Source organism: Amblyomma mixtum, chromosome 5 (assembly GCF_055824585.1).
Source record: "Amblyomma mixtum isolate Tamu chromosome 5, ASM5582458v1, whole genome shotgun sequence".
NCBI lineage: Eukaryota > Metazoa > Arthropoda > Arachnida > Ixodida > Ixodidae > Amblyomma > Amblyomma mixtum.
The window spans coordinates 156202677-156214512 of NC_143016.1; the positions used below are offsets into that span (position 1 = coordinate 156202677).

At 46.9% G+C, this 11836-nt stretch overlaps 1 protein-coding gene across 1 annotated transcript; it reads right to left on the reverse strand.

The window, feature by feature from the left end:
• Positions 1 to 664: 664 nt before the first annotated feature.
• Positions 665 to 5143, reverse strand: LOC149344229 (uncharacterized). Its single transcript, XM_089542573.1, has 2 exons — positions 3650 to 5143; positions 665 to 1051 (listed from the first exon to the last, which is right to left on the reverse strand). Exons 1-2 carry the CDS (start codon positions 5141 to 5143, stop codon positions 665 to 667), a joined length of 1881 nt encoding a protein of 626 aa, XP_089398699.1.
• Between the last annotated feature and the right edge of the window lie 6693 nt (positions 5144 to 11836).

The following is an 11836-nucleotide window of genomic DNA, read 5'->3' on the forward strand; positions in this document are numbered from 1 at the left end:
CGCCTCGCGCGACGGCGCGAGCTGGGGCAATACCTCCTAGAAAGACTTCTAGTAGGTATTGGCTGGGCCCCCGTTTCTCATCTGCTGTGACGTCACGCACCACGTGGTCATCTGACGCCTCGCGCGACGGCGCGAGTTGGGCCCCCGTTTTTCATCTGCTGTAACGTCACGCATCACGTGGTATGACATGGAGGTCACGAAAGGTCAATGGTAACGACACCGCCGCGCTCGAGGAGCTGGGTTGGGCTATTTTAGTATGCTTCGCATAAAAACAGTGCATCTAAAATGACACTATCAGTCAGCTCAAAACTTCCACCATTTTCACAGGTACGTGCGTCGTCAATTAAAAGAGGTTGCAATAATAAATAAGGCGCAGAACACAACTCTAAAATTCGTTCCCACCATCTCAAGGCTAGAGAGGAATGACGCCGTCAGAGCCCGATCCCGACCCGAGCTTTGGCGATCATGCAAGGCCAAAACACCGAGACCCTGAAGCATGTCCACCATTTTCTGGTTCGAAAGCTCAAAAGCGTGTCTTGGTGGATGCGGCAGATGAGGAATATTTTCTATCGGTTTTGCTTTCTGTGTGTAGTTTTTATGTTAGCCCCAATGCGAGCAGGTCTGAAGGACATAGTGTTGAGGTCTGTTTTTTATGTCACCGGGTTTAAAAGCGGCGTGGGCCGCAGTTGTGTGGCCTCGGAACGGAAACAAGATCACGCGTCTCACAGAGGATAGTGTGGTCAGCGGAACACGCAGATTCCGTGTACAAATTCCAGTAGGCGCCGTCCGGGCCAACCAGTGAGGGCGCGATGATATCGATGCGCTCCGGTGGCACGCCGGGTATCCAACCATGCACATGGATAGACTCCGCAGCAGGGAAGAGTTGGCACAAGTTGTACAGCGAGCGTGACAATTGTCTCCGCGCTATCCCGGTCGTCGTGACGCAGAGCCGGCGTAGCAGTGGAGCGCCCATCTGTCCTCGGCGGAGCAAGGACAGGTCCAAGGGGACGACACTGCTCTCCAATTTCAGGCTCTCCACCTTCACCATTACCTGAAACAGGCATCGCAATAATTCGGATGGAGAGTGGTGCTGTTTCAAGAGGGAAAGCTGCGGAAGGCACAGCATGCCTTACAAACATCGACGCTTGGTAAAAAGAAAATGTGGTTTTTAGGAAAGAAAACGGCGCAGGAATTCACCAGTCAATTGACACCTCGACTGCGCATAAGGGAAGGGACGAAGGTGCACGGGAAACATGAAAGAGGTGCTATAGTGGAGGGGTTTGGATACCTATCGGTGACCAGGGATTTTTTAACGTGCAATAACATCGAAGAACGCAAGGGTGCCTTTTGCATTTCGCCTTCTGCTAAAGGCTACCACCGCGGTCCCGTTTGATGCGCCCGAACCGCGCAGACCCACGTGTGATTCACGATGCAAGTGCAAGTTTAAGAATCCCTGATGACCGAAATTTATCTAAAGCCGTGCACTACGGCGCCCCTTTAACAATTCCTTCTTTCACTTCTTCCTTCCACTCCCTCGGGCGCAGTTCAGGTGCTGGGCACCTGAACTGCGCCCGAGGGAGTGGAAGGAAGAAGTGAAAGAAGGAATTGTTAAAGGGGCGCCGTAGTGCACGGCTTTAGATAAATTTCGGTCATCAGGGATTCTTAAACTTGCACTTGCATCATACCTTTTCTTACAACCAGTTTTCGGTTTCTCAGAGCGACTGATGTCTGCGCCGAACACTTGATGACAGCCACCACTACTCATATTCCATGAAAGATTGTGCAGGAGATAAAGCTGTTAAGGCATAGGTTTTTCACCAGATAAAGCTTACTACGCTATCAGCTCTTAATATGGTAATATTCTGGTAGCCTTGGGAATGGCTACGGCCATAATAATAAAATCTTCCATTTCAGAATAATACTTGCACGCTGAAATTTTTAGGGTAGATGCTTCGGACTGTTGGTTCATGAGTCAGGGGGAAAAAAACGTAGCGCTGAAAAATGTCATGTGCCGATAACGCTATGTGTATCCATTTATCTCAGTCGCTGTCTCTTTTCGAGCTCCGTTTCTTTCTCTGAATTTTGTTAAACACCTGAACTGCGCCCGAGGGAGTGGAAGGAAGAAGTGAAAGAAGGAATTGTTAAAGGGGCGCCGTAGTGCACGGCTTTAGATAAATTTCGGTCATCAGGGATTCTTAAACTTGCACTTGCATCATACCTTTTCTTACAACCAGTTTTCGGTTTCTCAGAGCGACTGATGTCTGCGCCGAACACTTGATGACAGCCACCACTACTCATATTCCATGAAAGATTGTGCAGGAGATAAAGCTGTTAAGGCATAGGTTTTTCACCAGATAAAGCTTACTACGCTATCAGCTCTTAATATGGTAATATTCTGGTAGCCTTGGGAATGGCTACGGCCATAATAATAAAATCTTCCATTTCAGAATAATACTTGCACGCTGACATTTTTAGGGTAGATGCTTCGGACTGTTGGTTCATGAGTCAGGGGGAAAAAAACGTAGCGCGGAAAAATGTCATGTGCCGATAACGCTATGTGTATCCATTTATCTCAGTCGCTGTCTCTTTTCGAGCTCCGTTTCTTTCTCTGAATTTTGTTAAACGCCTGAACTGCGCCCGAGGGAGTGGAAGGAAGAAGTGAAAGAAGGAATTGTTAAAGGGGCGCCGTAGTGCACGGCTTTAGATAAATTTCGGTCATCAGGGATTCATAAACTTGCACTTGCATCATACCTTTTCTTACAACCAGTTTTCGGTTTCTCAGAGCGACTGATGTCTGCGCCGAACACTTGATGACAGCCACCACTACTCATATTCCATGAAAGATTGTGCAGGAGATAAAGCTGTTAAGGCATAGGTTTTTCACCAGATAAAGCTTACTACGCTATCAGCTCTTAATATGGTAATATTCTGGTAGCCTTGGGAATGGCTACGGCCATAATAATAAAATCTTCCATTTCAGAATAATACTTGCACGCTGACATTTTTAGGGTAGATGCTTCGGACTGTTGGTTCATGAGTCAGGGGGAAAAAAACGTAGCGCTGAAAAATGTCATGTGCCGATAACGCTATGTGTATCCATTTATCTCAGTCGCTGTCTCTTTTCGAGCTCCGTTTCTTTCTCTGAATTTTGTTAAACACGAATTTAAAGGAACAGCGTTTCGCTATCTTTACTTAACTATATTTATTGCTATACTTCTTCAATGGCATCAAATTGCTGCGTCATGTCGAATTTCAGCATATTTATTCTTAACTCTTGAGTGAAAACGGCCGAACTTGAGCTGGTCGAGTTTGAAACATTCAAAACCTTGGATATACCGATCGCTTACGATTGCTGAATTGAATTGCAGAGATGGATGTATCAAACTGCAGCGGCTATATTTTAGACACATACACATTTGTCTAGACCCTGCATCAGAGGGAGCATGAATTCTATGAAGGCAGAATGATATAGGCCCGTGCACGGTGCTATGTCAGCACACATTAAAAAACCACAGATGATTGGAATTATCCGCAGCCTTCCTCTCCGGCTTCCCTTTTAGCCTGAGTTGAAAGTTTGGGGAAAGGCACTTTTGTAGGCACGACACAAACAACGCAGGGTTAGTCTGGGCAAATCGCTAACAATGCTTACCTCAGTCAAAGCCGCTAATGTTTCTTCAGTTGCGAAGCCCCCCAGTCCAAGGTTCCGGAGTCTAAGTTCACGCACCACGCAGCCCCTGAGGAAGTGCAGATCGCGGATGTGGGGCAGATCGCACAAGGTAAGACGCCTAAGGTGGCACAGTAGGCGCAGCCCTTCGAACACCGCCTCGGTGCACGTGGAGGGAGCGTTGCAGAAGGCGCAAGTCAGTGGCCGCGCAGTGAGAGCAGCGCGCACGTCTAGCTCCTCCAGCCTGAAGGGTGCCCTGGCGAGCTGTTCGATACGCCCGCGTTCCCGAAGTGTACAAGATGGCAGGGTCAGTGCGCGTAGGCAGATGAGGCTGGCGTTAGCCAGAAGGGAGCAGCAATCGATGTTCTCTTCAAAATGGAACTCAGCGAGATTCAGCTCTTTCAGTCTGTGGCATCCTCTGAGGAAGTAGAAGAAAAACGTGTCATCGGCGGCACTTGCCGAACACTTCTGGGCCGCTGTCTCTGACGTGGAACACTTCAGCGTCAACGCTCGCGTGTTAGGGTGCAAGTGGTGACCAGCCGCGGCTTCGAGAGTTGCAAACGCGTCATCTTTAATGACAATGAAGAGACTCGAAAAATCTCGCCGTACCTGATGTGCAGTTCTCCTGTCCAGGACCACGCAGTTCGTTGATGGCCTCGGATTCTGCCTCACGACTACATTCCGAGATATATTCAAACTTCTCTTGAACAAGCGGAAAACATTTTCGGGTGCGTGTGCTGGACCGCATGCGTCCACAGGCTCAGTCCTTCCCGCAACACTGCGGTCGTCGGTGAAGGTGAATGTTTCAAACTTCCCTGCTGTGCCGCGGTGGTAGCTCTCGAGCACATTGTATGAGGCTGTTTCGAGTGTTCCCCCAAGCATTATCTCGTGGAAGTGCAAATTGCGAAGGCTGGAACAGTGCTCGAGAGTGGAGCACAACAGAAGGTTGTTGACCATGCTATGTGACACTTCAACGTACATGCCGCGCAGGGTTGCAGGGATTTGTGACGGCATGTCATCGCTGGGACTCTTCCATAAAAATCCCTCGTCATTCTGGTCGACTGGATATCTAAGGATTGACCATTCGAGGAACTCCAGACAACGAAGCCTGTCTCGAAGTAGGCGAAGCACTGCTGTCGGCAACAGACGGGTGTTCGCGCAGCGCAGTGTGGTCAGTTTGACGCACCTGCGGACGCAGCCTTCCACCGTTCTCGAGTCGGCTGCCAGGAGGTTATTAATGTCTAGTTCATATATGGCCACCGCCCGCCTGTCGTTAAAGTATTCTCGAAGAGAGCCCGCAGAGCTGTTTGGGTGAAACTTTGTGGTTCGCAGAACGCTCGGGTCTTGAGCCAGACTTGAAAACTCACTCGAAGTTTGTTCAACGGCCAACAGGTCTTCGGGAGACAGGAAACCGAAGATGTAGGTGATCATCTCCATCGGCAGAGACAGAAGCAGGCAGCGTTCGTCACAAGGTGCCATGGCGGCCACCGTCAGTGCTTCAGTGGTCTTTGGGATAATAGTTTCCGCGGCTGCCGATATCACGGAACGGGCAGGCTGAGACTGAAATATTAGTAGGTGAACCGCGCGTGCTTCACCCGCTCATGCACGATGGCAATGACACCCAGCTAGTTGGTGAAGATAGGATATTGCGGTTCAGCGCATGCGTGCTGTCTATTATCACACGGCTGTCCCAGAGGCACTTTATCAGCGCGAATATAATCGTTATCCTGGTACGAACATAAAAAACGCCGTTTATGCCACTTGGCCAATTATCAGAACAGCATACGGACTTTCACCGGCATCATTGTGAGTGTATGCAACTTGTCCTCAGAAAAATGCGCGTAGCACACGAAAGAAGATGGAACAAAAATTTACCAATTAGGTATCATTTTGAGTCGAAGCATTCTGGCTGTTAAAGTTAGTAATCATTTAAGGTGCATGTGAACTAACAATAAATTTATGAAATGAAATCAGTGATGCCATGTTTCCCTGGAAATATTACTATGGCCACTTAATGCGACGCTTATTTGCCTTATATTCGTTCAGTTGATTACTTCTACTTACAGAGTCACAATAAATGATTAAGGGTTTACCTAAGTGTGCTTTAAGCCTATTGCACAAATCAAACATATTATGGAGGAAAATAATTCCTATTATTGCCAGGTAACAAAAATTAGATTTACGTACGGAAAAAAAAAAACAACTGCTTATGCATGCACGAATGCATGCTAAGAGCTCCCCTGAAAAATCGTTGCCAGCAAAGTCCCCAAGGTAATGCAATTTCTTCTGCATTCTATGCAGTGCTCATCAATGGATGCACCACAGCGGTGGCCTTGCCGGGTGGTTGAGCACCCGTCTCACATGAGGCACGTGCTGGGTTCGATCTCCAGCGCCGCCGGGCATCCACCGGTTGTACAAAGGGTGCAAGCTTTCCCTTGGCCTGTTGCTCGCGTTTTCAATGCTAATTGCTGGGAAATGGGTATTTGAATCCGCCTTGAGAAGACGGAAAAACATCTTGTGCCGTTACCCTCTTTAGCCACAGATGGCCTTGCGCCATAAAAATTCATTGTCATCGCCTTCTTCAATGGAGATAGTAGCAAATGTATTATATATGTACCTAGTATCTCTTGAAAAGACTGCCAACGCTTATTTTTTTTTCAGCCGAAAGGTGGTCGAGTTCCTAAGAAAATTAAAAGTGAAAATCCTGAAAGCTTGCAGCATGTAAGTCGGCCGTGAATTTTTCTGACGTCGACATCTCTTGACGACGCCATAGTACTAAGGCTCTCCGGCAACCAAAGCAAGAATAGCAAGCCTTCATCATGTGATATGAGGCCAGCGACTACTGCGACGGCATCAGCGGTGGACGCAGTGCATTTCGTGCTATGCGTCAGCACTCTTAAGTCCGCGGTTTTTACGCATCCAGGGGTAGTCCGCCAGCAGTTTGACTGTCGTGATCTATGGATTAGGGCCCTGTGCATATGTGGACGTCAGCAGAAAGGTGGTGTCGAGACACGCACGAACAGGAAGACAGCGGAGCGGTTTGGCTTAGGTCTAATTCCGCGCAGAGGGAAAGCTGGGACGCACTCATCTGCAGTGTTTTCTTCATCGTTTAGCGTGGCTCGACGGTCCTGTGCGGTTGACAGACGACGAAGTAGTGTGCCTTGCATCTATGGGTGCGCTCTCTTTGCTGTTTTCACCGAGGGACATAGCACAACGAGTGGACGAAGTGATTTATTCTTCCAATTGTTTTCTCATCGATCCACTCGAGTTCAGCGTTCGTGCGCGTCAGTGTTGATAAACTAAATAGGAGAGGTGGAAAACGTGATCTGGACGCAATTTGTATCCCAACTGCGGATACAAGAACTTACAGCGCAATGCAAGTAGTAATCGCGTCATGAACGGACAGAACTCATTGAGGCGCATTTGAAAGACCAGATAGAGCGACTATAAAAAACTTAAAGCAGGGGAAAATATCCTACAAAGTCGCAACGCAAAATGTAGGCAGAACGCACCTCAATTCAAATATCCCTGTGTGGAAATAAGGGGATGTATAGAGAAACCACCGCTAACAAGAAACATGCTTCCTTCGCAGAGCAACAGCAGAATCAAAGCCCGCGTGATAAATCTAGACACTAGTCTTAAAGGCAATTCTGTGCTGCATGTCGTCGCGCCGAATATTTGTGGCTATAGCTGACCAGCAAGCTGAAAGCATAGCAGCTACGACAATACCAGGGAAAATTTCGGAAGTGGCAGAAGAAGGAGCAATGACATATACGCCATGACCATAAAAATGTCACCGCGATTTATCATAATAAGATGCTCAAAAATCTGCGATAAGTAACTTTATCAGACGCAGAATACACCACCCCGCCGCAGAACTAAATATTAAATACCCCCTCGCCTCCGCCCACCCTCCCCCACACCCAGAAGCTCGAATGAAAGTATATGTACCCGCGCACAGTGAAACCTTTCAGGAAAAAAAAGGTCACAAACACAGCCCGAGGATTCAATATCTGGGCAGGATGTTCCCAAGGCACTACGCCAGATCGGCGAACGAAGGAATGTCTACCCGCCTCTAGTAAAATCAGAATCTTCTGTCAAACGGGTACAAGGGACTTCGAACTCCAGCCCCGCGCTCATGCAAGACCATTGAACCAATCTGGCTGCTCCAAACGCACAGGGTCCAAAGCTTAGCAGTAACTGCTAAAATTCACCCACAGCTATACTGTGCAGAATGAAAAAAGCTTCGGAGAGTATGCGAATGTGAACCATATAGTATGGGGCTGCGGTGAGAACCTTTTCATGCAAATAACCGCAGTGGAGCGGCGGCAGACTACCTGCGCAGGTCGGACGGGTGGCAAAAAAAGGTTTCTAACACAGCTTACCAGGTCGCTAAGATCTAAGAGGTGGTGGTCACTAAGAAGACCGCTAAGCGAAAGCCAACTGGAGGATTAACAAAGTTGCGAATGCTCTTATATATATCCCGTTCGGGTGCATTTTGTGGCATGCTTGTCGCTTCGTAAAAAGCTCGATTGTTTGTGACCGTAGAACGAAGTACAACGTGAGTAGGCTTCTCTGGTCGGTTCATGCCGTGAGGAAAGAATATCTTGTTCTGCTGGAATTGGAAACGGGAATAAATTTCGCCGCTGCGCACAGTCTGGCTCACATACATTCGTTCGTGTTTATTGCTTCGTGTCCTGGTCATTTCGACGGGGGCTTATTGTTGGTGTCTCTTTTTTGTGGTTATGCTGATATTGTTGATGGCGCCCTACTGTCAGTTACTAGATAGCGACAAAAACGTTCTTGCTTGATATAAACTCATGCTTGCTATAAATATTGATAGGTAGTCGCATGCGCTCTTTCTGAGCAGGAGTACCAACAACAACATTTTGTCGTGGCCATCTCTATGAGGGAGCTTCTTCGAGTTCTTGAGTTTAATTGTAAACCAATAACTTTACTTGGTCGTAATCACTGAGGCAGAGTTCTATTGGGCCGCAGAACGCGAGTCTAAATTCTCCGAGACGCAGCATCTTGGGACGTGCTGCTCATTTCTATACCACTTCTTCCACCACGCGTCAAAAAGAAATTTTGCCAGCGGACTGCCAATAACGCGCGGTAGGTTGCCCGACAGCTCTTTTCCATTGCCATCAAAATAGCGCAGTACGCGAAAGCAGTGACCCATTCGCGAAGAAGCCTCCGCAGTTGTTAACAAAATAATGCCTTTTTATTTCTTTGTTCCCTTTGTCAACACAGTCCACTTCAATTCCATCGAAGAGATCCCATTCACTACCGCTGATTCGTCGACCTTGCGTTCAGTGCTATTTATTACCCAGTTCTTGTGTCGTCTGATGTGATGGTTACGTTCCGATTCATTTTCCGGCACTGCGAGTAAATGCTCTTTCTTTACAAATATTTCCTTCTTGAGCTGCCATCACTTTTCATTTATCCTTCCGAGTCGTCTTCATGGAAACATCTGCCCTGCGTTTAGCGCACCTAAAGCTATCACCGCCAAGAAAAACAAATTTGCAGAATTACCGCGGCCACATAACACTTATTTATTGACAACTCCATGGTTGAGTTCGAGACCTGACCGGACTTCTCATCTCATGAAGACAACCAATTCCCCAAAAGTGTACTCTAGGGTCATTACTGCCTTGAAATACGTCTGAGCATCATAACTGATACGCTCCAGACTTGTCTGGTCTTCATTACTGTGGAATTTCCTTTGCCTTCCGTCCTAATAGACTTTCGTGGTTTCCCACGTTTACGTTACCCTTGTTTAGCCGTACGCCGAGATATTTGTGCTTTTCCACCCTAAGTATATCTTCCAACATTATCAAATTTAATTTATTTGTGCTGATTTTAGCCCAGGAGGATCACATACACCTCAAGAGATATTCACGAGGTGCTATATTACTCATTATCAGCTCAGACTGCATCGTTTCTGTATACAAGGTATAAAAATTAGCAGAAAAGGTAAAAATAAATTCTTCCAAAACTACGGACAGAAGCCCGATGCGATTTCACAGAAAGGAGCAAGAAAGTGCGAGAATGTTCTCGAGAAATTTTTATCGTGAGCTTTTTTTACGTTTGCAATGCAAAAGTGCATGTTTAGTTGTGTCAGTAGCCTCCAGAGTGTAACTGCAGCGCCACGTGTCGACGACAAATGTCGGAATAAAGTTTGCCGTTTTCAGTAAACAATCCACCTTTTTCTCTGCGTTTTTGTAAAAACTGCACGGTGAATCCCAAAGTGCTCCTCCGATTATTTCATTCTTATTCTTTTTTGACTTCTAAATCACCCTCTAATAAACCGTGCACCTGTTCCTCCGCGATATCTCTATTAGCTTATTAGAGAGACTGTATCCTTCTGTCTCTGTAGCATAGCTTCAATTTCAGTCATATAAATCACGAACAGAAAAGGTGGTAACAAACAAACGTGTATTAATCCCTTGTGAACTCCAATTGCCAGTCTGTTCAGTGCTTCCCACGTAATTTTAACTTTATTATCCCGGAACATTTCAGGTAGCTCAACTGTTTAATCAGCGAGGCTGCCCACTTCGGGTATTTTGCAGAGATGCTCGACATTTATGGTACTGCCGAATCGCTGATATCCTGGCAGGTAAAAGTGAGCCACCTATTTTTCATTCTTGCTAGTTTATATATTATGAAACCCCGAGCAAGCCTTCATCCGAGTTTCTGAGATCATGCTGAATATGTAGAGTTAACTTACATCAAACTTTAAAACTAGCACCAGCTGCATTCTGCCAAGAAACTGTGCGCCAATGATTTATGTAAGCGTGCACTTTGCGCGGTAGAGTTCTTTCGTTCTTTCGCCCGACCCGAAAGACGCCCGAAAGACCCGAAAGACGCGGGATCTCGGCCGCTGCGGCCGAATTTCGATGAAGGCGAAATTATAGAGGCCCGTGTACTGTGCGATGTCAGGGCACGTTAAAGAGCCCCAGGTGGCCGATATTTCCGGAGCCCTCCACTACAGCACTACACATAGCCTAAGTCGCTTTGGGACGTTAAACCCCATAAACCAACCAAACCAACCAATCTTCAGATAAAATTTATTATGTCAACAGCCGCAACAAGATTCATTCGTCGCCATAAAGAGGAAGAAGTGCCCTTTGAAGGCTTGCCTACAATTGTGCCGAAATTAACCTGTCTGTCGCTTTTGTGAACCTTTCAAGCTGGAGCAAGAAATTTTTGCAAAAAGTCAATGTCCTGTCAAAGATAGTGACGCGTCAAAGAAGCATCCATGATGTGCTTGTTCGTTCTTTCATTTCTTTTTTTGCTCATAATTTTTTACCGTACTCTCGTTCGGTTGTTTTTTCTTTAGTTTGTTCGTCCAAAAAATTTCCCTTTTCCAACCAACTTCCAGCAACATCAGCTGTTGGCGGTACAACTGCAGGGCCATTGCAAACATAGCGGATAATAACCAAAATAATTTTTTTTTGTATATATCGTTGTTTCACAACACAAAAAGCCCTATAAAAGGTGCTGCTATTTAAAATCGTTTGATCAGCTACTGGTGCGAGTAAAAAAGATCAGCTCACGGGATGGGCCACCGGAGCGGCAGATGACGCGCGGCATTGCGGTTGACGATAACGGCGGTGACAAGAGTTCCAGGTAGTTTCCACTATTAGGGGCATCAGTTCCCAGATCTCGCCTTGCGAAGAATTTTCCGTCACTATCTTTTAGTGCGGAATCTAAGGTCTGACTGGATTTGAAGGGTGCGCTTGGCTGGACCTTGAGTGCGCGCAGATGGTAGGCGCAGCCGATTGAAACTTGAAGCGTCAGCTGGTGCGTTAGGGGAAGCGCGTTCTCCTCCACGCGTGGAGGGAGCCATGATGTTAGTTGCGCTCCGTATCTTGGCTCGCTGCCATGTTTACTGCGGAACACAGAAATGTGCTGCGTTGGAACGACAGAGAGGTCGTCGCGAACATGAGTCTATTCATCCGAAGATGTGCCTCGACTCAAGGAAGAACATACGAAGAAACTACATACGCGGCAAGCCGCGCTTTAACACGTGGCAAAATGTGCGTACACTATAAAAAAAAAGTTCTGATCTCAGTCTTATAAATGAAGTGGGCGCAAAATTTACTCAAAGACCGAGAACAAACACATACGACGACTGACAAGCGCTATACTACCAACTGTTTAGTGGGG

Coding starts and splice junctions, on each gene's coding strand:
- LOC149344229 (XM_089542573.1), bottom strand. CDS start 5,143: ATGGCACCTTGTGACGAACGCTGCCTGCTTCTGTCTCTGCCGATGGAG. Junction 1,052..3,649: donor CATTAGCGGCTTTGACTGAG/GTAAGCATTGTT, acceptor TGCCTGTTTCAG/GTAATGGTGAAGGTGGAGAG.